Genomic DNA, 27,076 nt, shown 5'->3' with positions numbered 1-27,076 from the left:
GTTTGTTCACTTCTTACTAATTTTCAACTCAATAAATGCATTCTATTACTGGATATCCATATGTCAATGAATGTGAATTCACTGTGCACATCTTCTCCCTCTCTCCAGCTCCTGGAGGCTGAGACCATGCGCCACATCTTCATGAACAACTTCCACCTGTGCAACGAGATCAGCGACCGCGTGGTCCACCATTTTGTCCACTGCATCGAGACGCACGGTCGACACGTCCAGTACCTCAAGTTCCTCCTGACCATCGTCAAGGCCGACGGGAAGTACGTGAAAAAGTGCCAGGACAAGGTCATGACCGAGGTGGGCGAGGGATGATGATGATGCTATCTTTATAAGGCTGTGGAGACCCCACAATAGCATGGTTTCCACTACCACTATCTCCAAACTAGCCAGGGCTTGCTAGAGATGTTTGAAACACGAGAGACTTAAAATGTGACTACTTTTAGAGATACCTTGTGGATGAATTTATTTATTTGCCCATAGACGTTGGTTGGAATCTTGGTTGAGGGCGTTACAGGAAGTCATTGCATGTTGAGTCTCAGTTTAGTTTAACTGTAATAATTAACCAATATCACGCTTTGTCTTGCTCATTTTAATATCATATTGAATTATCAATTTTGGTTATCCCCACTAGTGATAAGGTATTCCCTGTCTAATCTCCACTCGTCTGTCTGCTTTTCTGTCCATCCCACCCCCAGCTGGTGAACGGTGGCGAGGACGTTCTGGTGTTCTACAACGACCGCTCCTCCTTCCCGTTGCTGTTCCAGATGATGTGCTGCGAGATGGAGCGTAGGGACGAGGGCGGCGCCCTGGCCTACCACAACACTCTGGTAGAGCTCCTCGCTGTCTGCACCGAGGGCAAGAACGTATACACCGAGCTGAAATGTAACTCCCTGCTGCCCCTCGACGACATTGTCAAAGTGGTCACCCACGAAGACTGCATCCCTGAGGTACAGGGGAAGGGGTGGGGTCATATTGAGAGGCTTTGTCATTTGGTGCTGAGGTGTGATTCAGTAGTGTGTGATTTTCTACCCTTGTATTCAACTTCATCTGCACTAATCTGAGGATACAGAGGATAGGTAAGAGTGGCATGACGCTTGGTATATGCGTACTGTGAATTGGAGTTAATCTGTTCAGCTGTTTTGCATCAGTGCAGATGAGGGAAAGTAAAGCAAGATAATATTCCATTATAGACAATTGACATGCACCCATTGTTTGCATACAGATGCATAACATTTGATTCCAGAACAGCCAGCCTTGATATAGCCTAGCATTCATTCACTTCAGTGTAATCTTTCACACCTGCCAATCATCTGAATGCATGGTTTCTATTGGTCCTCCCTCCCCAGGTGAAGACGGCCTACGTGAACTTTGTGAACCACTGCTACGTGGACACTGAGGTGGAGATGAAGGAGATCTACACCAGCCACCACATCTGGAAGCTCTTTGAGAACTTCCTGGTGGACATGGCACGGGTAACATCCTCACTAAGGTCCTCCTCATAGCACTACCCCCCTCAGAATAGCCTCGTGGCATGGACTTTATAAGGTGGCGAAAGTGTTTTCCTGGCACCTACTAATACTACTACTACTACTACTACTACCACCATCTCCACCATACCCCATTCAAAGGCACTTAAATGTTTTGTCCATTTGTCCATGTTGAATGGCACAACATACTGTAGACAATTTACTGTAGACAAGTTGTCTCGAGGCTTAAAAATCCTTCTTTAACTTGTCTTCTCCCCTTCATCTACACTGATTTGAAGTAGATTTAACAAGTGACATCAATAAGGGGTTTTAGCTTTCACCTGTATTCACCTGGTTAGTCTGTGTCATGGTAACAGCAGCTGTCCTTAATGTTTTGTAGACTCAGTGTAAGTGAATTCAACATGGTGGGTCCCTTCAGGGAATGGGCCTTTCCCCAGTCCAGTTCAGTGTAGATGAGGGAAAGGAGAAGAGAAGTTCTTTAGACTATTGAGATATACACCAGGCTAAAAATGGAAATCACCCAAAAAGAAATGTTAGACACTTATAAAAATCTTCACCCAGAGAAAAGCACCAGGGATCGATGGCTTTCTTATCGTTTTATTTCATATTCTGGGACAAAGTACTGCCCTTATTTACTCAAATGACAACACACGTCACTCAATTTAGGAATTCCGAGTTCCATGTATTGAACTGTTATTTCAGTTATATTAAAACCAGAAAAATCTGGATAGTCCCTTGCAGATATTACAAACCCATGTAATAAATTACGACAATAAAATAGCAAAACTCCTAAGCAACAGAATGGCAAAAGTCTTACCAGACTTGATACATATTAATCAAACAGGGTTTATTTAACATGGACACTTAGAAACAAATACAAGAACATGTTTCAGTATAATACAATATGTTAACTAGATGCAGATTTATCCTTATACCATTGCATTGTTGAATATTTGTTTCTGATTGGCTTGAAGGGCATTCTAGAGTGTGCATTATTTCTCTTTATAAACTGGGTGGTTTGAGCCCTGTATGCTGATTGGCTGACAGCCGTGGCATATCAGACCGTATACCACAGGAATGACAAAATATGTATTTTTACTGCTCGGAGTATATTGGTAACCAGTTTATAATAGCAGTAAGGCCCCTCGGGTGTTTGTGATATATGGCCATATACCACACCCCCTCAGGCCTTATTGCTTAAATAACACATGGTATATTTGCACGGTAGAATTCAATGGCTATAGTTCATTCTTATATGTTCTATGTTTATGCTGCTTTTGAAAGCAAAAGTCCAATTTTAAAACATTATGGCATTGTTGAATTTGATTTTCATAATGGCAAGCTAGTACTGATGGTTTGGTTAGGTAAAACTAGCAAGTCTGTTTGGTTACCACGGCAACTACTGTTGCTGTCTAGTAAACTTGCTAGCTACTTCAGTGGATGTTGAACACATTTCTACCAGGGCTCTCGCTAGTGTGCTGTGGAACACACCTTCCACCTCGTTCATTATTGATGCCAAAAAGGCTTTTGACCGTCTTGAATGACAGGTTACCTTCGCTTCCTTGGACACAGGGACTATGGTGGTCTGCTTGAAACATGTTGGTATTACAGACTCAGACAGGGAGAGGATGAGAATGTCAGTGAAGACACTTGCCAGTTGGTCCGCGCATGCTTTGAGTACTCGTCCAGGTAGTCCATCTGGCCCCGCGGCTTTGTGAATGTTGACCTGTTTAAACATCTTGCTCACATCGACTACGGAGAGCGTTATCACACAGTCATCCATAACAGCTGGTGCTCTTGTGCATGCTTCAGTATTGCTTGTCTCGAAGCGAGCGTAAAAGGCATTTAGCTTGTCTGGTAGGCTCGCGTCACTGGGCAGCCCTGCCACATCTGACGAGCATCAGAGCTGGTGTAGTAGGATTCAATCTTAATCCTGTATGGACGCTTGCCTGTTTGATGTTTTGTCTGAGGGCATAGCGGGATTTCTTATAAGCATCCGGATTAGTGTCCCACTCTTTGAATGCGGCAGCTCTAGCTTTTAGCTCAATGCGGATGTTGCCTGTTGTCCATGGAGAGCAGTATATCCTTCTCGTCGGACTCGTTAAAGAGATAAGCTTCTTCCAGTTCGTGGTGAGTAATCGCTGTTCTGTTGTCCAGAAGTCATTTTCGGTCATAAGAGAGACGGTAGCAGCAACATTTTTTACAAAATAAGTTTAAAAATAAGTACGCAAAAAATCGAACAAAATAGCACAATTGGTTAGGAGCTTGTAAAACGTCAGCCATCCTCTTCGGCGCCATCTTTATGTAGACATGGTGATTTTATGAGCATAATCAGATAGAAATTATGTAAATGTCACTGAATTTATTATGAAGCCTACTAATTGGATGTGTTAAACATGTTGTTCAATTTGTAGTGTTGGCTAAATATTTGTGCTAATATTATATACTAATTATGTTCTGCCCCACCGACTATTAGCTCAATAAAAATTTGGCCCGATACTGAACCTAGTTGACAAACCCTGCTTTAAGTGGACCAAAAAAATATGAAATAGTTAGGATGCTTAATAAGTGATGACAAATAACTTTATCCCATTACTCAACAACATGAAAGCAGATCTAATTAAATGAAACAATCTCCCCATAAGCCTTACAGGTAGAATTACCCCATCGAAGACGTTCTTAAAAAAAGTGTATAAGACAAATAAAACTCCTAAAGCAAAGTTTTAATCTGAGGGTGGTTTTAACCTTCCAGATTTGGAATTGTATCAACTCGCCACCCAAGGCTTTTACTTGCGATGTATAGTTAAATGCAGTAAAGAGGAACAATGGGTTCATAATGTAGAGGTGCATGCTACATAATGAAGAGGTGCAATCTTTTTACGTGTCTGTTTTCAAAGGATGGAGCAAAGAACATTAACAACTTCATAATTAAGAACATTAGAACAGTATGGAAGAAAATTAAACGAATTCTTCAAGAACCAATATCACTCCATAAAAACACACCCCTATGGAACAGTCTTTTCAGAATTCAAGCTTTTCAGAATTCACAGATAAATTGGCCCACAAACTAGAGGCATAGAAACCGAAAATGAGTCAGAAGAAGATAGTTAGTCATATGATAGGTAAGATGTATACAAAACCTTGCAGAGAGCCTGTCCAATCTATTGGAACCAAGACTTAAAAAGAACTGGTATTGACAAACGATGGAGGGAGTGTTGGAACATAAATGAACAAAATTACAAATAACGAAAATGTCAGCTTAATCCTGTATGAAGTAATGTATAGATTTTATTATACAAGAGACCAATTTCACACATTCTACAGCACAATGGCAGAGTCATGTCTTAAGTGTAAAACTAACGACTCAGGAATTCATTCCTTCTTGGAGTACTATACATTCCAAAACTTATGGGCAGCGTTAAAAAGCTGTCTAATAAGATTTACAAAGCAAGTTGACTTTTAATCCGTCTTTCTGAATATTTCGAGACATTGGATGTACGGTAGGCTAGCTAAGAGAATGGAAGAATCAAATGCGTTATTTAAATATGGGAAAAAATCTGTCTACAGACAAAAACAACATAATACAATTTTACGTCATATGGGGCAAAGTCTTTACAAGCAGTAGAAACAACGTTGTGGATACTGTGGGAACGTGTGTCTGAGCATTTGTCATGTCGTTAATGTTTGTGGATATGTAGAGTATGTATGTTTGTAAGTATGTATGTATGTATGTTAAGTTGTCTATTGTTTTTGTCTATGTATGTTTTTGTTTGTCATATAAAATATTCCAACTAAAAAATGAGAGATACCCTAGGTCAGTCTCTTCCCCCCTCACTCCAGAGTGACAGACAGACATTCCCCTCTCCTCTATCGTTTTAGGTGTGCAACAGCACCACGGACCGTAACCATGCCAACATTCCCCTGGAGAGGTACGTGACGGAGACGGTGATGGCCATCGTCAAGGGCTTCTTTAGCTCCCAGTTCCCTGTCAACAACTCCAACCTGCAGGTATTCCTGGGAGAGAGGTTAACCTTGTACATGGGTATTTAAATACCTTCCTCAGGCCATTTGTGTTTCAATTCAGTCAGTTCAGGCACTTGAGGCAAATGCTTATCCATCTGGTAGGTGCTGGCACAACATTTTTGAGTGCCATTGAAGTGTTTGTTTATGGAGTGTTTTAGTGACTGTTTATCCTCCCTCTCTTCTATGTCAGACCCACCAGCCGATCTTCATCCAGCTGCTCCAGTCCTCCTTCAGGATCTATAACTGCACCTGGATCAGCTCGGCCCAGAAGAACAACATCGAGGGCTGCATCAAAACACTGTCTGACGTGGGTGAGTCTCACAGCCCAATGATTGCACTTTGACAGGCCTTGACTAAGGTTTGTAGACTGGAAACATCAATGATTTCTATAATGACAGGGAGACATTGCAAGTATTTAAATCTCACCCAATAAGCCCTGTACATGTTAGTCTGCTGCCACTGTGTATGCAGACAATACAGAAAGTAGGCCAATGCCTTTTTCTGTTGGTTGATTGGGTGTCATGTCAGCTTGTGTGAATGTGTGTGTCTGGGAGAGATATGGGCCCATCTTCAGAAAGCGATTCAGAGTATTCGATATGGTCTACAAGGCTAAACCGATATCAGCACTCTAACTTTGAGGCTCCTTCAGTTCCTAGTTATAAGGCCTCCACCCTGTCTCCTCTCCAGCTAAGGCGCGTGCCATAGCCATCCCGGTGGATCTGGACAGCCAGGTGAACACTCTGTCTCTGAAGGCCCACACCTACAGGGTGGAGCGTGCCGTCAAGGACTGGAGGACCTCAGCACGCACCCGGGTCCGCAAGGAGATTCTGGGAGTGCCTGACTACAAGAGCATCATCGAGAAGCTGCAGGTGATCCCTCACACACACACACACACACACACACACACACACACACACACACACACACACACACACACAGAAATATGCACTCCCACAAATATACATGAATATGCCACTGGCGGTTCTTGCCGTTCAAGATTAGGGGGGTATTGTATATTTATGACAATGGCCTCATTTCTATTACAGCATATTGGATGACTGTCATAGGTTTAGGCTACTACATCATACTCGAAATTGCCCTATATAATACCCATCATGAGGTTGCTACAACCTAGCTTAAAAATGAAAGTCGAGAGACAAATTGGAGTAATCAAGGTGAGAGAGACAGTGAAATATTCAAAACCGCCCTGCACACTCTTGCCATGTGTACAATCACACAGTACAGTGTACAGCAAAAATTGTAGCAGTTACACCGGCAGGTCCGGTGCCAATTCATTTCTAAAATGAAAGCTTACCTTGACTTGGAAGAGTTGCAGTGTTGGTTAGCCTTAGCCAGCAAGCTAACATACAGTGCCTTTGAAAAGTATTCAGACCCCTTGACTTTTTCCACATTTTGTTATGTTACAGCCTTATAATTTTTTTTAAAACTCAGCAATCTACACACAATACCCCATAATGACAAAGCGAAACCAGGTTTATAGACATTTTTGCTAATTTATTCATAATAAAAACTGATACAGATACATGTTTACATAAGTATTCAGACCCTTTACTATGTTACTCGAAATTGAGCGAAGGTGCATCCTGTTTCCATTGATTATCCTTGAGATGTTTCTACAACTGAATTGGAGTCCACCTGTGGTAAATTCAATTGACTGGAAATTATTTGGAAAGGCACACACCTGTCTATATAAGGTCCCACAGTTGACAGTGCATGTCAGAGCAAAATCCAAGCCATGAAGTCGAAAGAATTGTCCGTAGACCTCCGAGACAGGATTGTGTCGATGCACAGATCTGGAAGGGTACCAAAAAATTACTGCAGCATTGAAGGTCCCCAAGAACACCGTGGCCTCCATTATTCTTAAATTGAAGAAGTTTTGAACCACCAAGACTCTTCCTAGAGCTGGCAGCCTGGCCAAACTGATCAATCGGGGTAGAAGGGCCTTGTTCAGGGAGGTGACCACTCTGTGGAGATAGGAGAACCTTCCAGATGGTCAACCATCTCTGCAGCACTCCAACAATCAGGACTTTATGGTAGAGTGGGCAGACAGAAGACACTCCTCAGTAAAAGGCACAAGACAGCCTGTTTGGAGTTTGCCAAAAGGCACCAAAAGACTCTGACTATGAGAAACAAGATCGTCTGGTCTGATGAAACCAAGATTGAACTCTTTGGCCTGAATGACAAGTGTCACTTCTGGAGGAAACCTGGCACCATCCCTACGGCGAAGCATGGTGGTGGCAGCATCATGCTGTGGGGATGTTTTTCAGCTGCAAGGACTGGGAGACTAGTCAGGATCGAGGTAAAGATGAAAAGAGCAAAGTACAGAGTGATCCTTGATGAAAACCTGATCCAGAGTCCTCAGGACCTCAGACTTATGTTAATGTAATATTTCAGTTCATTATATTTAATAAATTAGCAGCAATTTCTAAAACCCTGTTTGGGGTATGGTGTATAGATTGAAAAAAAAAAACACATTCTAGAATAAGGCTGTAATCTAACAAAATGTGGAAGAAGTCAAAGGGTCTGAATACTTTCCGAAGGCACCGTAAATAGCATTCCTCTGTTTGAGTCAGGTTGTTGAGTAGGCAAATTAACTGAATTAGCTGCATAAGTAAAAGGTAAACTAAGAAGGTAAAAACATACAAAATATAGCTAGCTCTCTCACTCTGCTGCTTCTCCTTAATTTTTGAAGAAAATAGTTTGTTCAAAATCAAAACTGTTCAACTACTGTCTTTCTCTCTTTAAGTCAACTACTCACCAGACTTTAAGCACTGCAGTGCTAGCTAGCTGTAGCCTGTGCTTTCATTTCTAGATTAATTCTCTGATCCTTTGATTGGATGGACAAGATGTTACTTCATACTGCAAGAGCTCTGATAGGTTGAAGGACATCCTCTAGAAGTTGGCATAATTACTGTGTAGTCTATGGAAGGGGGTGGGAGCCATGAGCCTCCTAGGTTTTGTATTGAAGTCAATGTACCCCACGGAAGCTAGCTGTCCTCCAGCTACACCATGGTGCTACTCTAGATGGTGCTGTTGAGTCTACTTGTAGACCTTCATTACAAAACGGTGTGTTTTAATCAGTTATTTGGTGACATGTAATATATATTTAGTATGGTTTTATCTAAAAAAGGACAACTTATTTTTAAATATTTCACTGCATAGGATTATTATCCTCCCCTTCCTCTGAGGAGCCTCCCCTGGAATACACACACACACACTGCACTGCACTGCACTGCACTGCACTACAGAGGTATTGTATCCATTGTGTCATGTGTCCAGGGTGTGGTGGCGTGTCTAGAGGAGCAGTTCAGTCCTATGGTGCAGGCTGAGTTCTCTGTGTTGGTGGATGTACTACACAGCCCTGAGCTGCTGTTCCCAGAGGCTGCCAGACTGCGCTGTGAGAGTGGGGCCTTCATGTCCAAGTGAGTGTGGCAGAGGTACAAATGCAGTCACAAACACTGATCAGACACAACATCACAAACATAATCTATGGGCTGCATTTCTTGAGCGTTTACACCAGTGCCAAGTTTGCATTTGGCCATCCATTGTTCTTCTTTGTGTTTTACTTTCGACTTCTGACTTTTCCTAAATGTTTCCCAAAAAAGGGTTTTGTTTATTATTTTCTGTCCTCACAAACTTCCAGTCAAAGATCACACGTCCGTTGGTGTGCTTAGATGACTTAAAGCCATGGTACTGATGTTTGGTTGGTACTCTTCCCTTGTCATTCAGACTGATCAAACACACCAAGAAGCTGATGGACAAGGAGGAGAAGCTGTGCATTAAGATCCTGCAGACACTCCGAGAGATGCTGGACAAGAAGAAGGCTTTTGATGAGCCTGTGAGTACTGTACCAGACATGTCAAGGGGTGATATCTACAGGGTGTTTAGGGATGTACAGGACATGATGACAAGGGTGTGTTACATACAGGGTGTTTAGGGATGTACAAAACATAATGTCAAGGGTGTGTTACATACAGGGTGTTTAGGGATGTACAGGACATGATGACAAGGGTGTGTTACATACAGGGTGTTTAGGGATGTACAGGACATGATGACAAGGGTGTGTTACATACAGGGTGTTTAGGGATGTACAGGACATGATGACAAGGGTGTGTTACATACAGGGTGTTTAGGGATGTACAGGACATGATGACATGGGTGTGTTACATACAGGGTGTTTAGGGGTGTACAAGACAACAAGAGGAGGGTATATTACTGGAAACTTTCTAAGTTAATCAGTAAACTTAACCGAACTTTGGTAACTTTCACATTTTTGGGGAGGAATTTTATAATATGACATCTAGGGGCCTTTTGGGGTATTTCAGATTGTCACAGGTGTTTGTAATTCTTTCGGTCCCCCCCCCCAACCCCTTCTTTGGGGTATTGTGCAAATGTTAGGTCTTGTGAGTGGAAACTTGAATTTTTTGCAACTTCCGGCATGCGTTTACAGTGAACACTGAGGCTTGACCCTTACAGTTTAAGACAGGCTATTAATATAATAGGCTATTGTGGCTTTTGGAGCATAATGTAGGCCTACCAACTAAACCAATGGAGCAAATAGTTTTATCTAAAAAGGATAACTTATTTTTACATTTTTCACTGCATAGGATTCGTATCCTCCCCTTCCTCTGAGGAGCCTCTACTGGAATGCACACACACACACACACACACACACACACACACACACACACACACACACTGTACTGCAGAGATATTGTATACATTGTGTCATGTGCCTAGAGTTTGGTGGCGTGTCTAGAGAGCATATCCCATAATATTTTCACATGGAAATAGCTTTTATTTTCTGTGATATAGCCTACTTTAGCCTATATGTGGTGTTCAATGCAGGCCTACATTGCTTGAGACTTTAAAAAAATGTTTTTACATGATGAAGAACTTGACATTAAAACATTTGTTTTACTTATATTGTGTTTTGATGCCAGAAACCACTTTACATAATAAAATGTTATTATTACCATACAGATAGTTAGACAATCTAGGCTACCCCTCTGGCTATAGGTTTGAATATGAAAATAAACCCTCTGGCTATAGGTTTGAATATGAAAATAAACCCTCTGGCTATAGGTTTGAATATGAAAATAAACCCTCTGGCTATAGGTTTGAATATGAAAATAAACCCTCTGGCTATAGGTTTGAATATGAAAATAAACCCTCTGGCTATATGAATATGAAAATAAACCCTCTGGCTATATGCATATGAAAATAAACCCTCTGGCTATATGAATATGAAAATAAACCCTCTGGCTATAGCTTTGAATATGAAAATAAACCCTCTAGCTATAGCTTTGAATATGAAAATAAACCCTCTAGCTATAGCTTTGAATATGAAAATAAACCCTCTAGCTATAGCTTTGAATATGAAAATAAACCCTCTAGCTATAGCTTTGAATATGAAAATAAACCCTCTAGCTATAGCTTTGAATATGAAAATAAACCCTCTAGCTATAGGTTTGAATATGAAAATAAACCCTCTAGCTATAGCTTTGAATATGAAAATAAACCCTCTAGCTATAGGTTTGAGTATGAAAATAAACCCTCTAGCTATAGGTTTGAATATGAAAATAAACCCTCTAGCTATAGCTTTGAATATGAAAATAAACCCTCTGGCTATAGGTTTGAATATGAAAATAAACCCTCTAGCTATATGAATATGAAAATAAACCCTCTAGCTATATGAATATGAAAATAAACCCTCTAGCTATATGAATATGAAAATAAACCCTCTAGCTATATGAATATGAAAATAAACCCTCTAGCTATATGAATATGAAAATAAACCCTCTAGCTATATGAATATGAAAATAAACCCTCTAGCTATAGCCGTCACCGTAAATAATAATTTCTTCTTAATAACTGACTTGCCTAGTTAAATAAAGGTAAAAAAAAATCTGAACTGATCTGAAAAGTGCATTCACTTGCAGTTGATGGAAAGTCCGCTCGTGGGCTACCCGCCAATAGAATTCAACTCTGTTGCGCTCAATCTTGCAAAGTTAGGTTTGTTGCATTGAAATGGGGCTGATATCATGTTGATTTGATCACAGAAAAAACGTTGATCCATATAGTGCAAACTAATGGGGCGAACTCCGTGAAGTTCTATCTCTTGCGTCTCTGTGCAGAATGGCATTTCTTCTGTGCAGCACTCGGACGCCCACAAAATTTACACCGAACATTACTTATCACATGTACAATATATAAAAGAATCAAATAAAACATTTACACCGAACATTACTTATCACATGTACAATATATAAAAGAATCAAATAAAACATTTACACCGAACATTACTTATCACATGTACAATATATAAAAGAATCAAATAAAACATTTACACCGAACATTACTTATCACATGTACAATATAGAAAAGAATCAAATAAAACATTTACACCGAACATTACTTATCACATGTACAATATAGAAAAGAATCAAATAAAACATTTACACCGAACATTACTTATCACATGTACAATATAGAAAAGAATCAAATAAAACATTTACACCGAACATTACTTATCACATGTACAATATATAAAAGAATCAAATAAAACATTTACACCGAACATTACTTATCACATGTACAATATATAAAAGAATCAAATAAAACATTTACACCGAACATTACTTATCACATGTACAATATAGAAAATAATCAAATAAAACATTTACACCGAACATTACTTATCACATGTACAATATAGAAAAGAATCAAATAAAACATTTACACCGAACATTACTTATCACATGTACAATATAGAAAATAATCAAATAAAACATTTACACCGAACATTACTTATCACATGTACAATATATAAAAGAATCAAATAAAACATTTACACCGAACATTACTTATCACATGTACAATATAGAAAAGAATCAAATAAAACATTTACACCGAACATTACTTATCACATGTACAATATAGAAAAGAATCAAATAAAACATTTACAAAATGTTTTATGACAAAGCTATAAACATTATACTAAAAACAGTATAAACCATCAATTGAGTGAATAACATTGGTGTTTTAATGAGTTTTAACATTTTTTTTTATTTTACACACTTAGTCAAATAGATATGTAAACAAAAAAAAGTAAAAACTGGTGGCAGTTGTGAAAAAAGTCAATAGTTGTGTTGGAAGAGGTGCAGAGTTAATTGAAAATAGTGATTGTTGATTAGATGTTTTTTCATTAGTTTCTCCTGAACCATATGTCTATCCACTAGAAACTCCTGGACAATATGGTCACAGATATAGAAAATGAATACTATAGTGCCTTCAGAAAGTATTCATACCCCTTGAATTATTCCACATTTTACAGTTTGAATTCAACGTGGATTAAATTGATATCCCATGACATTGAAAACATGTTTTCAAAAATGTTTGCAAATTGATTGAAAATGAAATACAGAAAAATATCTAGATTACATAGGTATTTACACCCCTGAGTCAATACATGTTACAATCACCTTTGGCAGCAATTATAGCAGTCTTTCTGGGTAAGTCTTAAGAGCTCTGCACACCTGGATTGTACAAAAGTGGTCCATTATTATTTTCAAAATTCTTCATGCTTGGTCAAATTGGTTATTGATCATTGCAAGACAACTATTTGCAGGTCTTGACATATAGTTTCAAGCAGATTTAAGTCAAAACTGTAACTCGGCCACTCAGGAACATTCACTGTCTTCTTGATAAGCAACTCCAGTGTAGATTTGGCATTGTGTTTTAGGATATTGTCCTGCTGAAAGGTGAATTAGTCTCCCAGTGTGTGGTCGAACGCAAACTGAACTAGATTTTCCTCTAAGATTTTGCCTGTGCCTAGCTCCGTTCCGTTTCTTTTTTATCTTCTAAAACCTCTAATTTCTTAACGATTACAAGCGTACCCATAACATGATGCAGCCACCACTCTGCTTGAAAATATGGAGAGTGGTACTCAGTAATATATTTTGGGGGATTTGCCCCAAACATAACACTTTGTATTCAAGACTTTGCCACATTACTTTAGTGCTTTGTTACAAACAGGACACATGTTTTGGAAAATTAAAATTTTGTTCAGGCTTCCTTTTCACTCTGTCAATTAGGTTGACTAACTACAATGTTGTTGATCCATCCTCAGTTTTCTCTTATCACAGCCATTAAACTATGTAACTGTTTTAAAGTGACCATTGGCCTCATGGTGAAATCCCTGTACTGTACATATAGGTAGGGTATGGTGACTAGGCAAAGGGATAGATAATGAATAGTATCAGCAGTGTATGTGATGAATCAGAGGAGTTGGTGCAAAACGGGGTATATGCAGATAGTCTGGGTAGCTATTTGGTTAACTATTTAGCAGTCTTGTGGTAGAAGCTGTTCACGGTCCTGTTGGTTCCAGACTTGGTGCATCGGTACCACTTGCTGTGCGGTAGCAGAGAGAACAGTCTATGACTTAGGGGGGGCTGGAGTCTTTGACAATTATTTTGGACTTCCTCCGACAGCGCCTGGTATAGAGGTCCTGGATGGCAGGGATCTCACCCCCAGTGTACTGGGCTGTACGCACTACCCTCTGTAACCAATGTCAACGTCCTGGATACAAAATACTGTATACTGAGACTTTCATGAATGGATGTATTGTCACAGACTTAGGTGTCACAGTAACGGCTTTGGTTGTGTGTTCATCTTTAGGTGTTGCAGTCGTTACCTTTTTTTAGAAGGATAAACCACTTCCCCAGTGTAGCAGCAATGTGAATATACCGTGTTTTATCAACCACACTATGTGGCTGCAGTTAAGTGAAAGCAAATGAAGATGAAGATTGGTTGGCTCATATTGTACTGTCATGCCCACGGTGCTGTAGGCTCTGTGTCTCGCGCTCTCTCTGTGTCTCGCGCTCTCTCTGTGTCTCGCGCTCTCTCTGTGTCTCGCGCTCTCTCTGTGTCTCGCGCTCTCTCTGTGTCTCGCGCTCTCTCTGTGTCTCGCGCTCTCTCTGTGTCTCGCGCTCTCTCTGTGTCTCGCGCTCTCTCTGTGTCTCGCGCTCTCTCTGTGTCTCGCGCTCTCTCTGTGTCTCGCGCTCTCTCTGCGTCTCGCGCTCTCTCTGCGTCTCCGTCTCGCGCTCTCTCTGCGTCTCGCGCTCTCTCTGTGTCTCTCTGCATCTCGCGTTCTCTCTGTGGTCCCTGAGCCCAGACTCCTCATCATCAGTAGTCTGTGGGCCTCTACATGCTTTTATATAAGGCAGGGTGGCACTCGAGGACAAGCTCACACTGTGAGAGAGAGAAAGGGTTGGAGAGATGGAGGGTGGGGGGAGCAAACGCTGAACAAACAAATCAATACTGCAGTGAGCGTGGGTGCACCTCTCTCTCTCTCTCTCTCTCTCTCTCTCTCTCTCGCCTTTATCTCATCTCTCTCTCTCGCCTTTATCTCATCTCTCTCTCTCTCTCTCTCTCTCGCCTTTATCTCATCTCTCTCTTTCTCTTGCCTTTATCTCATCTCTCTCTCTCTCTCTCCTTTATCTCATCTCTCTCTCTCTCCACCATGGGCCTGTGAATTTGGGAGGAGGGGGAAGGAGGGTGGGAGTGATATGAGGGGAGGGTTGTTGAAAAACTAGACAAAGTTCCTGGGTGATCAACTCTGGAGGGTAAAGTGAAGCATGTGTGCTGCAGGTCTTAGTAGAGGAGGATAGGGAGATGAGACGTTGAAGAGTTTACATACAGTAGAAGTAGCGCTGCCTTGATATGCCACTGCCTTTTGAAGAATAGCACAAGTATTGAGATCATGTCCTGTTGCTAAATGTCAATCAGTATCATACTCAAATAGGTTGAACTCTGATATGATAGAATTCACAGGGTATAAGATGCAGTCAACAGCACTGACATTTACATATTGTGCCAAAACATGTTGGCATGTTTTAAAAAGCCTAAGAATGATATGTGCTTGTGTGTCCTTTCACGTATTCCGGGAGTGTTTGAGTGTGTATTTGTCTTTTTTGTGTGTGTGTGTGTCATATCCCTGTTGCCCTGAGCGTGGAGCTGCTGTCTCACTCCACAGAAGTGAGCGAGGAAATAGAAAGAGCGAGAGAAAGAGAAAAGCGACAGCAGAGGTTGGTGGCTCCCCTGGGGCACAGTGAGTGGGAGGAGGAGAGAGAGAGAGAGGGAACGAGCAGGCGAGGGAGAGGGAGAACGAGTAAGAGGGGGAGGGAGCATGTGAGGAGCCATGTGAGCTGAGGGGAGAAAAGCGGGCCGCGGCTGCAGAGTGAGGGATTGGAGGAGAGCGGTGTCTGCTCAGTCCATGAGGAGACGGGGCAGGGGGTACACTTACGTAACCGCCTGCAGTGTCTGAGCCAGCGTCACGCGGACCATCACGTTCCCACCCTCTCTCTTTCTCTCTCACTCAAACAAGTGTGAGCCTCTCCCTCCCTTGCTTTGTCTCTCTCTTTCTATCACAATGCCGTTTGCCTCAATTATTTCTCTCTCCTAGCTCGCTCGCTCTCTCTGCTCTCTCTCTCTCTGCTCTCTCTCTGCTCTCTCTCTCTCTGCTCTCTCTCTCTCTGCTCTCTCTCTCTCTGCTCTCTCTCTGCTCTCTCTCTGCTCTCTCGCTCTGCTCTCTCGCTCTGCTCTCTCGCTCTGCTCTCTCGCTCTGCTCTCTCGCTCTGCTCTCTCTCTCTCTGCTCTCTCTCTCTCTGTTCTCTCTCTCTGCTCTCTCTCTCTGCTCTCTCTCTCTGCTCTCTCTCTCTGCTCTCTCTCTCTGCTCTCTCTCTCTGCTCTCTCTCTCTGCTCTCTCACGCTCTCTGCTCTCTCTCTCTCACGCTCTCTGCTCTCTCTCTCACGCTCTCTGCTCTCTCTCTCTCACGCTCTCTGCTCTCTCTGCTCTCTCTCTGCTCTCTCTCTCTCTCTCTCTCCTGCTCTCTCTGCTCTCTCTCTCTCTCTCTCTCTCTCTCTCCTGCTCTCTCTCCTGTTCTCTCTCTCTCCCTCTCTCCTGCGCTCTCTCTCTCTCTCCTGCGCTCTCTCTCTCCTGCTCTCTCTCCTGCGCTCTCTCTCTCTCCTGCTCTCTCTCCTGCGCTCTCTCTCTCTCCTGCTCTCTCTCCTGCGCGCTCTCTCTCTCCTGCGCTCTCTCTCTCTCCTGCTCTCTCTCTCTCTCCTGCTCTCTCTCTCTCTCCTGCTCTCTCTCTCTCTCCTGCTCTCTCTCTCTCTCCTGCTCTCTCTCTCTCCTGCTCTCTCTCTCTCCTGCGCTCTCCTGCTCTCTCTCTCCTGCTCGCTCTCTCTCGCTCTCGCTCTCTCTCGCTCTCTCCCTCTCTCCCTCTCTCTCCCTCTCTCTCCCTCTCTCTCGGTCTCTCTCTCTGGGTCGTGGCAGGGGCAGACAGTGAACTGACTGAGGGATCTGCAGTAGGCTAAGGAGGATTGCTGTTGCTTGGCATATTGGAGTGTAGTGAATTCTGTGTACGGGGATGAGTAGAAGCGACGATAATGCTATTGAATTATATCATGTAATTTTAGAAATAATTTACAGCCAGTCAATCAATTTAGTTGAAATGTTTTGTAGTCAGGTGAAACTGACAATTGGGATTTAGAATATTGCTGAAAATATTGTTCACAAAATGTGTACTGCGGTGCAGGAACTACATGATAGTAGCGGTGCCTTACTCTTTAGATACCATTTTAACGATATCACAGTATCTAATCTTGGGCAGAAGTCATAACCAGGGAAAACACCTGTCTGCTGTGCAATCTGGCCATTGGCAATAAACGTGAGACTACGGTTTTTAGGTTATGACAACCAGGACATTATCTCACGTTCCCCCGTGTGTCTGTGTGCATGCACGTGTGTTCATGTGTGTCCTGTGTGTGCGTAAACATGGCTCCTGTGTTTGTTGACAAAGGAAAGTAAAAAGCTTCTTATGTAATCTCTCTCACAACCTATCTCTTTCCCTCCCTCTCTCACACTCCTCCTTTCCCTCCTGCTCTCTCTCCGTCACTCTTGGCAAGTTTCACACCAGCCGCCCTAGGCAAAGCAGCTTTACAGATTACCAGCCTCTCTCACCGCTAAGCTAGTCACACGCACACACACCCACACACACCACACGTACGCTGCTCCACGCTGGCTCAGCTCATCCTGTGGGGTTTTCCCAGGGTGAGAGAGTGGAATATGGCTTAGCTACATCCCTGCACTCATCCTCTCATCCTGTCATTCACATGCAGCCAACCAGGCCAGCGTGAGCTCAGCTCACTGATACCAGACAGGCCTTAACCCCTGACTGCCCCTAGTCTGTATCCAGACAATGTGTAAAATACACTTTAAAACTTGAAACTAGTCCTGCTGTCACAAGTGTTCCATCATGAAACCTGCAGCCTAACATCAACTACATACTTATACCCACGCTACATATTTTTGATTGAAGTTTCTAGAGGCGATGGACTGAGATGTTTCTTTCAAGGGGGATCAGAGATGAGTGTTTGGGCTTTTGTGTCGGTTTGTTTTTTGTACTTGTGTGTTTAGGCTGCCGTCCTATTCCACCTACTCTTCCTCTTCAATGCTTTATCAGTCATGTGACTGGAGGTGTGTGGTCTCCATGGTGATGGACTAGCACGTGTTTACCTGTTTCCCCCGTTACTCAGCGGGCCTTATATGTACCCTCAGAGTAGGAGTGCTGATCTCCAGTCGGATCAGGTTCATGTACTCTTATTCGTTAACCCTTTCCACTTGTGGGAATTGGCTTAGAGTGCCTTCAGAAAGTATTCACATCCCTGGACTTTTCACACATTTTGTTGTGTTACAGCCTGAATTTCAAATGGATTCAATTTAGTGTTTTTGTCACTGGCCTATACCCCATCATGTCAGTGGATTTGTTTATTTTTTGAATTATGAATTAAAATGTAAAAGCTGAGATGTCTTGAGTCATTAGGTATTTAACTCCTTTTTGTTATGGCAAGCCTAAATAAGTTACATAATACTCTGTGTTTAACATCTCTGTCCCTCAGTTGAGGAGTGAATTTCAAACACAGACCAGGGAGGTTTTCCAATGCCTAACAATGAAGGGCAGCTATTGGTAAATGGGTAAAAATGAAAAAAGCAGACATTGAATATAACTTTCAGCATGGTGAAGTTATTAATTACACTTTGGATGGTGCATCAATACACCAATTCACTACAAAGATACAGGCGTCCTTCCTAACTCCGTTGCGGGCGAGGAAGTAAACCACATTTTAGGGATTTCACCTAGAGGCCAACCAAATCAAATTGCATTCGTCACATGCGCCGAATACAACAGGTGTCGACCATAAAGTGAAATGCTTACTTACAAGCCCTTAACCAACAATGCAGTTTTAGAAAAAATACATGTTAAGTAAAAAATAGATAAGTAAGAAATAAAAGTAACTAATAATTCAACAGCACCAGTAAAATAACAATAGCGAGGCTATATACAGGGGGTACCGGTACAGAGTCAATGTGCGGGGGCACAGGTTAGTCGAGGTAATTGAGGTAATAGATGTAGGTAGAGTTAAAGTGACTATGCATCGATAATAAACAGAATAGCAGCAGCGTAAGGAGTGGTAAGGGGGACAAAGCAAACAGTCTGGGTGGCCATTTGATTAGCTGTTCAGGAGTCTTATGGCTTGGGAGTTGAAGCTGTTGAGAAGCCTTTTGTACCTCGACTTGGCACTCCGGTACCGCTTGCCACGCGGTAGCACAGAGAACAGTCTATGACTAGGGTGGTTGGAGTCTTTGACAATTTTTAGGGCCTTCTTCTGACACTGCCTGGTATAGAGGTCTTGGATGGCATGAAGCTTGGCCCCAGTGATGTACTGGGGCGTACGCACTACCCTCTGTAGTGCCTTGCGGTCGGCGGCTGATACCAGGTGGTGATGCAACCAGTCAGGATGGTGTCGATGGTCCACCTGTAGAACCTTTTGAGGATCTGAGGACCCATGCCAAATCTTTTCAGTCTCCTGAGGGGGAATAGGTTTTGTCGTGCCCTGTCTTGCTTGGACCATGATAGTTTGTTGGTGATGTGGACACTAAGGAACTTGAATCTCTCAACCTGCTGCACTTCTTCAGCCACATCGATGAGAATGGGGGTGTGCTTGGTCCTCCTTTTACTGTAGTCCAAAATCATCTTTATCTTGATCACGTTGAGGGAGAGGTTGTTGTCCTGGCACCACACGGCCAGGTCTCTGACCTCCTCCCTATAGACTGGCTCGTCGTTGTCGGTGATCAGGCCTACCACTGTTGTCACCAGAAAATGTAATGATGGTGTTAGATTCGTGCCTGGCCATGCAGTCATGAGTGAACAGGGAGTACAGGAGGGGATTGAGTACCCACCCCTGAGGGGCCCCTGTGATGAGGATCAGCGTGGAGGATGTGTTGTTACCTACCCTTACCACTTGGGGGCGACCCGTCAGGAAGTCCAGTATCCAGTTGCAGAGGGAGGTGTTTAGTCCCAGGGTCCTTAGCTTAGTGATGAGCTTTGAGGGCACTATGGTGTTTAACGCTGAGCTGTAGTCAATGAATAGCATTCTCACGTATATGTTCCTTTTGTCCAGGTGGGAAAGGGCATTGTGGAGTGCAATAGAGACTGCGTCATCTGTGGTTCTGATGGTGAGTGCTACGGGTCGGTAGTCATTTAGGCAGGTTACCTTAGTGTTCTTGGGCACAATAACCATCCAACGAGCGTCGGAACCGGTGTAGTACGATTCGATCTTAGTCCTGTATTGACGCTTTGCCTGTTTGATGGTTTGTCAGAGGGCATAGCGGGATTTCTTATAAGCTTCCAGGTTAGAGTCCCGCTCCTTGAAAGTGGCAGCTCTGCCCTTTAGGTCAGTGTGGATGTTGCCTGTAATCCATGGCTTCTGGTTGGGGTATGTTCGTACAGTCACTGTGGGGACTTTAAACAGTTACATAGTTTAATGGCTGTGATAGGAGAAAACTGAGGGATTGTAGTTACTCCACAATACTAACATAATTGACAAGAGTAAAAAGAAGGAAGCCTGTACATAATACAATTATTCCAAAACATGCATCCTGTTTGTAACAAGGCACAAAAGTAATACTGCAAAAAATCTGTTAAAGCAATTCACGTTTTGTCCTGAATACAAAGTGTTATGTTTGGGGCAAATCCAATACAACACATTACTGAGTACCAGTGGTTGCTGCATCATGTTATGGTTATGCTTGTAAAGGTTAACGACTGGGGAGTTTTTCAGGACAAAAAAAGTAACAGAATTAATCTAAGCACAGGCAAAATCCTAGAGGAAAACCTGGTTGTCTGCTTTCCACAGACACTGGGAGATGAATTCACCTTTCAGCGGGACAATAACCAAAACACAAGGCCAAATCTACGCTGCAATTGTTTTCAAAGAAGACTATGAATGTTCCTGAGTGGCTGAGTGACAGTTTTGACTTAAATGTTCTTGGAAAATCTTTGGCAAGACCTGAAAATGGTTGTCTATAAATGATCAACAACCAATTTGACAGAGCTTGAAGAATTTGAAAAGAATAATGGGCAAATGTTGCACAATCCAGATGTGGAAAGATCTTAGAGAACTGCCCAGAAAGACTCACAGCTGTAATCACTGCCAGTGGTGCTTCTGCAAAGTATTGACTCAGGAGTGTGAATTCTTATGTAAATTAGATATTTCTGTATTTAATTTTCAATACATTTGCAAAAATGTCTAAACATGTCATTATGGGGTATTGTTTGTAGATGGGTGAGAGAAACATCTATTTAATACATTTTTAATTCAGGCTGTAACACAACAAAATCTGCAATAAGTCAAGTGATATGAATACTTTCTGAAGGCTTTGTATATGGGCTAAATTGAAATGTTTCTTACAGAAAAAATATTGAATGTTTAAGCACAGTAGCAGTTAAAAGGAAACAGTTTGGAGATTATGGGACAATTATTAGACCAACGTTGTGGACAGAACCAGTCACCTGACGAGACTAAATCCATTACACTGGTTCTATGTGTCCTCAACATTTTATTGTACTTTTTGCTGTATTTGTTGATCAAATCTAGTGAGAGAACTAACTGGTGTCTTTTGGTGGCCCAACACATCTCCAGAGTGTGCACAGTTCCGGGGTCATTTCAATGCACTTTTGTAACTTGTAGAAGAGTCTTCAACTTTAAGGTGCTTTTTTTTGAGCTCCCTAGCTGTGCCTTTTAAGGAACAAGCGCAACCAAACTTGTAGTTGTTTTGTTTGGAACACATCCCTGCCATCACACAATTACTGTTGTTTACGCCTTCCAAAAACGTCCCATTATAAATCCCAATCTGGGTCTGGTGGGAATCATTTGAAAGCTTGTTCTATCGCCAACATGAGTTCTAGCTTTCACAAGGAAATTCAAAGAAACTGATTGTAATTTTCAATGTGCATGGGGCGGCAGGGTAGCCTAGTGGTTAGAGAGTTGGACTAGTAACCGGAAGGTTGCAAGTTCAAACACAGTTAACCCACTGTTCCTAGGCCGTTATTGGAAATAAGAAGTTGTTCTTAACCGACTTGCCTAGTTAAAGGTAAAATAAAAAGGAATCATAATTGCATTCAGGTGCGTACTTCACAAATGACAAACAGGCTCATTCTGTTCAGAACAGACGCCATGCCATCTTGTAACTGTACGTCCAAACGTTGACACTATATGACATGGAAATGTGAAGTGAACATTTGGACCCCAACAGCCTACAAGCCACTGACCTTTGGAACCTCTACATTTTTAAAAGTCTAATAAATCCATGTAAAATAGCCGACACCATCACAATAAAGCCATTCTTTATTTTAGACCGGTCTAAAGAAACATGATATGAAGGAGATGTAGTCTATTTCAGAAGAACAGGATAGTATATTCAGACATTGTTAAGCCTTGATCTGGCTATGCCATATGGCTGAGGGATACACTAGTTCATTTAGCAGACACAATTTGTTTACAATTCCGTGGCATTATTTTATAGTATGAAGAATACAATTGAACAAAGCTGAATTAAAATAGAAAGGATATTTTCTCCAAATGATTTCAGAGGGTGTGAGCACATGTGGCTATTCTGTGTTGAGGGGTTAACAAAGAAACAGGGTGTCATTAGGGCGGTGACCATATTACCACCACATCTGGCAGTCAAACTCCACGTGACCGTTTATCACTGCAATTAGGCTTTTCCAAGCTGTATTAATTATATACTAAATAATATACGTGTGAAATGAGTTTAGATTTAGAACGGACCATTATCATACACCTGTCGGAACAGGAAGCAGGGGAAAATACATGTCCTCTTTGCACTTAAACAGCGAATGGAAGATGCTTTTACTGTGGTTTATTTTCATGCCAGCCAGGTAGACTATACACCTGTTGTAAATAGAAGCAATGTGCTTAATATTAGGAAAGTAGAGAAATAAATATAGTTGGCCGAGCCTATAGAAAGCTGATGGGATCCTCCTATTCTATAAAGGCCACCACTCTGTTTTCTCGCGCAATTGCACAGCCTATAGAAATGTTGCTCAACATGAGCTCATGGGCTCTCATGAAGTGTTTGATTAGATTTTCCATTACATTTGCATTGATATTAGAGTGATTAGAGGGACAATAGAGTGCTGAGTACCAGACAGTTAGCAAGTTTGGTAGGCTACTAATGACCATCAGCAGCATCAGAGCTTAAAGAAGCCTGATGCTCTGACTAAACAGTCACCTGGAATTTGACTACGGTCATGACTTATTATTTGGTGGTAATACGGTCACCGTAACAGCCCCAAGCATGTGATTTATTTTTTTATCAATAGATGTGTTTCATGAGAGGCAAACAAGCCTTGCTGCTTGGTGTCCTGCCATATGACCTCTGGACATCGTACAGTCTTCCTGACAAAAACAGACCGCTGTGCCAGGACCCCATCTAACAATGTTAGCAAATCACATGCGCCACTTCCAAAGATAACCCGCCGGCAAAGGGTCAGGCATTGGAGGAATGCTTGTTTATGTGCTCATCCTGCTATTTGTCTTCTATTTGCCTGAAAATCACCAGTTTCACCAATTTCTCTCACTTGTAGCTGTTAAGTTGTTTTGCTACTGCACCTCTTTACAGGGGAAAGCATTTAAAACGGTGCTAGAGGAGCATGGCAATGGGGTTTGAGGAAAAGTGTGTGTGTGTGTGTGTGTGGTGGGGTTGTTTACCAGAAAACGGCGGGGGTGAGAGCGGGGGCGAGTTGTCTGCCATGTGTAGGGAGTGGAGGAGCGCTGTAGGACTGCAGCTATTGAACGAGGTGCAGGTAGGGTACACGAGACGGAAAGAAAAGAGGTAACAGCTGCTATAGCATTGCTGTAGTGTTCATGCTTAGATGACATGAAGAGATTTTAGGTGCATCAATTCTTCTCCCATGTAATCATTTTCCCTTCCTTTGAAAAGAAGCGTCTCACAACTAGGTGATGCTCTCTCTTGTGTCTGTCTGGGTTTGGGCTGAGAGAGTGGCTGTTAACTCATTCACTGCCCAGAAAATAACAGATATATGAAATGTTTTTTTAACCCTTATTTTACCAGAAAAGTTGACTGAGAACACATTCTCAGCAACAACCTGGGGAATAGTTACAGGGGAGAGGAATGAGCCAGTTGTAAGATGGGGATGGTTAGGTGGTCATGATGCTATGAGGGCCAGATTGGGAATTTAGCCAGTACACCAGGGGTTAACACCCCTACTCTTACAATTAGTTCCATGGGATCTTTAGTGACCACAGGACACCTGTTTAACGTCCCATCTGAAAGACAGAACCCTAAGCAGGGCAATGTCCCCAATCACTGCCCTGGGATATTTTTTAAGACCAGAGGAAAGGGTGCCTCCCACTGGCCCTCCAACACCACTTCAAGCAGCATCTGGTCTCCCATCCAGGGACCAACCAGAAGCCACCCTACTTAGCTTCAGAAGCAAGCCAGCAGTGGGATGCAGGGTGGTATGCTGCTGGTTAATGTGATAGATCAGTGATAGATCACATTCATCTTACCAATTTCATATGCATGTACGTATAGGTCTACAGTAAGTTGAATTGGATTTTCGTTTTTTAAACTTCCTCTGATCTAAGACTTAAGAAATCAAGCATGGGAGATAATGCTCTGTCGAACGTTCTCTGACATCAACGTCCTCTGATCTGCTTTTCGTTTCAGTGTTTTTCATGGTTATATTGTGTTGATAGCCTATGCTTTAGTAACCTGTTGAATAGTGCTATGATACAGTATACCATAGGGCTAGTTACACAGACTTCCCTCCAACCATAGTTCATTAGATCCACCCTGCTTCCAGTCTCTACTTCTGCGCAGCCATGGGAGCACAGGTGGGAACATTGTATTCTAGTGTAATGCTAGACTGTTGTTCCCACTCCACTATCAGATTCCCCCATGAAATCGTATTCATTAGGATGTAATCAACTAAATGGATTTTATATTAGTTGGGTCCATATTCATAAAGTATCTCATAGTAGGAGTGCTTATCTATAGTGAACAAAAATATAAACGCAACATGCAACGATTTCATTTTTTTTTTACTGAGTTACAGTTCATATAAGGAAATCAATTAATTGAAATGAATGAATTAGGCCCTAATCTTTGGAGTTCAAGTGACTGGGCAGGGGTGTAGCCATAAGTGGGCCTGGGAGGGCACAGTCCCACCCCCTGGAGAGCCAGGCCTCGCTCTCTCTCGCTGTCTCTCGCTCTCTCTGTCTCCCTCGCTCTCTGTCTCCCTCGCTCTCTCTGTCTCTGTCTCCCTCGCTCTCTCTGTCTCCCTCGCTCTCTCTGTCTCTGTCTCCCTCGCGCTCTCTCTGTCTCCCTCGCGCTCTCTCTGTCTCCCTCGCGCTCTCTCTGTCTCCCTCGCGCTCTCTCTGTCTCCCTCGCGCTCTCTCTGTCTCCCTCGCGCTCTCTCTGTCTCCCTCGCGCTCTCTCTGTCTCCCTCGCGCTCTCTCTGTCTCCCTCGCGCTCTCTCTGTCTCCCTCACGCTCTCTCTGTCTCCCTCGCGCTCTCTCTGTCTCCCTCGCGCTCTCTCTGTCTCCCTCGCGCTCTCTCTCTCCCTCGCGCTCTCTCTGTCTCCCTCGCGCTCTCTCTGTCTCCCTCGCGCTCTCTCTGTCTCCCTCGCGCTCTCTCTGTCTCCCTCGCGCTCTCTCTGTCTCGCTCGCGCTCTCTCTCTCTCCCTCGCGCTCTCTCTGTCTCCCTCGCGCTCTCTGTCTCCCTCGCGCTCTCTCTCTCTCCCTCGCGCTCTCTCTCTCTCCCTCGCGCTCTCTCTGTCTCCCTCGCGCTCTCTCTGTCTCCCTCGCGCTCTCTCTGTCTCCCTCGCGCTCTCTCTGTCTCGCTCGCGCTCTCTCTGTCTCGCTCGCGCTCTCTCTGTCTCGCTCGCGCTCTCTCTGTCTCGCTCGCGCTCTCTCTGTCTCGCTCGCGCTCTCTCTGTCTCGCTCGCGCTCTCTCTGTCTCGCTCGCGCTCTCTCTGTCTCGCTCGCGCTCTCTCTGTCTCGCTCGCGCTCTCTCTGTCTCGCTCGCGCTCTCTCTGTCTCGCTCGCGCTCTCTCTGTCTCGCTCGCGCTCTCTCTGTCTCGCTCGCGCTCTCTCTGTCTCGCTCGCGCTCTCTCTGTCTCGCTCGCGCTCTCTCTGTCTCGCTCGCGCTCTCTCTGTCTCGCTCGCTCTGTCTCTGTCTCCCTCGCTCTCTCTGTCTCCCTCGCTCTCTCTGTCTCTGTCTCCCTCGCGCTCTCTCTGTCTCCCTCGCGCTCTCTCTGTCTCCCTCGCGCTCTCTCTGTCTCCCTCGCGCTCTCTCTGTCTCCCTCGCGCTCTCTCTGTCTCCCTCGCGCTCTCTCTGTCTCCCTCGCGCTCTCTCTGTCTCCCTCGCGCTCTCTCTGTCTCCCTCGCGCTCTCTCTGTCTCCCTCGCGCTCTCTCTGTCTCCCTCGCGCTCTCTCTGTCTCCCTCGCGCTCTCTGTCTCCCTCGCGCTCTCTCTCTCCCTCGCGCTCTCTCTGTCTCCCTCGCGCTCTCTCTGTCTCCCTCGCGCTCTCTCTGTCTCCCTCGCGCTCTCTCTGTCTCCCTCGCGCTCTCTCTGTCTCCCTCGCGCTCTCTGTCTCCCTCGCGCTCTCTGTCTCCCTCGCGCTCTCTGTCTCCCTCGCGCTCTCTCTGTCTCGCTCGCGCTCTCTCTCTCTCCCTCGCGCTCTCTCTGTCTCCCTCGCGCTCTCTGTCTCCCTCGCGCTCTCTCTCTCTCCCTCGCGCTCTCTCTCTCTCCCTCGCGCTCTCTCTCTCTCCCTCGCGCTCTCTCTCTCTCCCTCGCGCTCTCTCTGTCTCCCTCGCGCTCTCTCTGTCTCCCTCGCGCTCTCTCTGTCTCCCTCGCGCTCTCTGTCTCGCTCGCGCTCTCTCTGTCTCGCTCGCGCTCTCTCTGTCTCGCTCGCGCTCTCTCTGTCTCGCTCGCGCTCTCTCTGTCTCGCTCGCGCTCTCTCTGTCTCGCTCGCGCGCTCTCTGTCTCGCTCGCGCTCTCTCTGTCTCGCTCGCGCTCTCTCTGTCTCGCTCGCGCTCTCTCTGTCTCGCTCGCGCTCTCTCTGTCTCGCTCGCGCTCTC

The 27,076-nt window shown here is 43.8% G+C and overlaps 1 protein-coding gene across 2 annotated transcripts in view; it reads left to right on the top strand.

Annotated features, from left to right (window-relative positions):
- The window catches only part of LOC110522681 (inositol 1,4,5-trisphosphate receptor type 2), a 160,699-nt gene that overhangs the window by 59,418 nt on the left and 74,205 nt on the right, over positions 1-27,076 (top strand). For both annotated transcript variants that reach the window (XM_036977399.1, XM_036977393.1), the window contains exons 30-37: positions 109-309; positions 708-959; positions 1,359-1,484; positions 5,379-5,507; positions 5,713-5,833; positions 6,210-6,391; positions 8,823-8,965; positions 9,273-9,381. In XM_036977399.1, the coding sequence (XP_036833294.1) occupies positions 109-309; positions 708-959; positions 1,359-1,484; positions 5,379-5,507; positions 5,713-5,833; positions 6,210-6,391; positions 8,823-8,965; positions 9,273-9,381 (1,263 nt within the window). The remainder of the gene's footprint in view (positions 1-108; positions 310-707; positions 960-1,358; positions 1,485-5,378; positions 5,508-5,712; positions 5,834-6,209; positions 6,392-8,822; positions 8,966-9,272; positions 9,382-27,076) is intronic.

This window comes from Oncorhynchus mykiss, chromosome 1 (assembly GCF_013265735.2).
Source record: "Oncorhynchus mykiss isolate Arlee chromosome 1, USDA_OmykA_1.1, whole genome shotgun sequence".
In the NCBI taxonomy this organism is placed as follows: Eukaryota; Metazoa; Chordata; class Actinopteri; order Salmoniformes; family Salmonidae; genus Oncorhynchus; species Oncorhynchus mykiss.
This window is presented reverse-complemented; position numbering and strand designations above follow the sequence as displayed.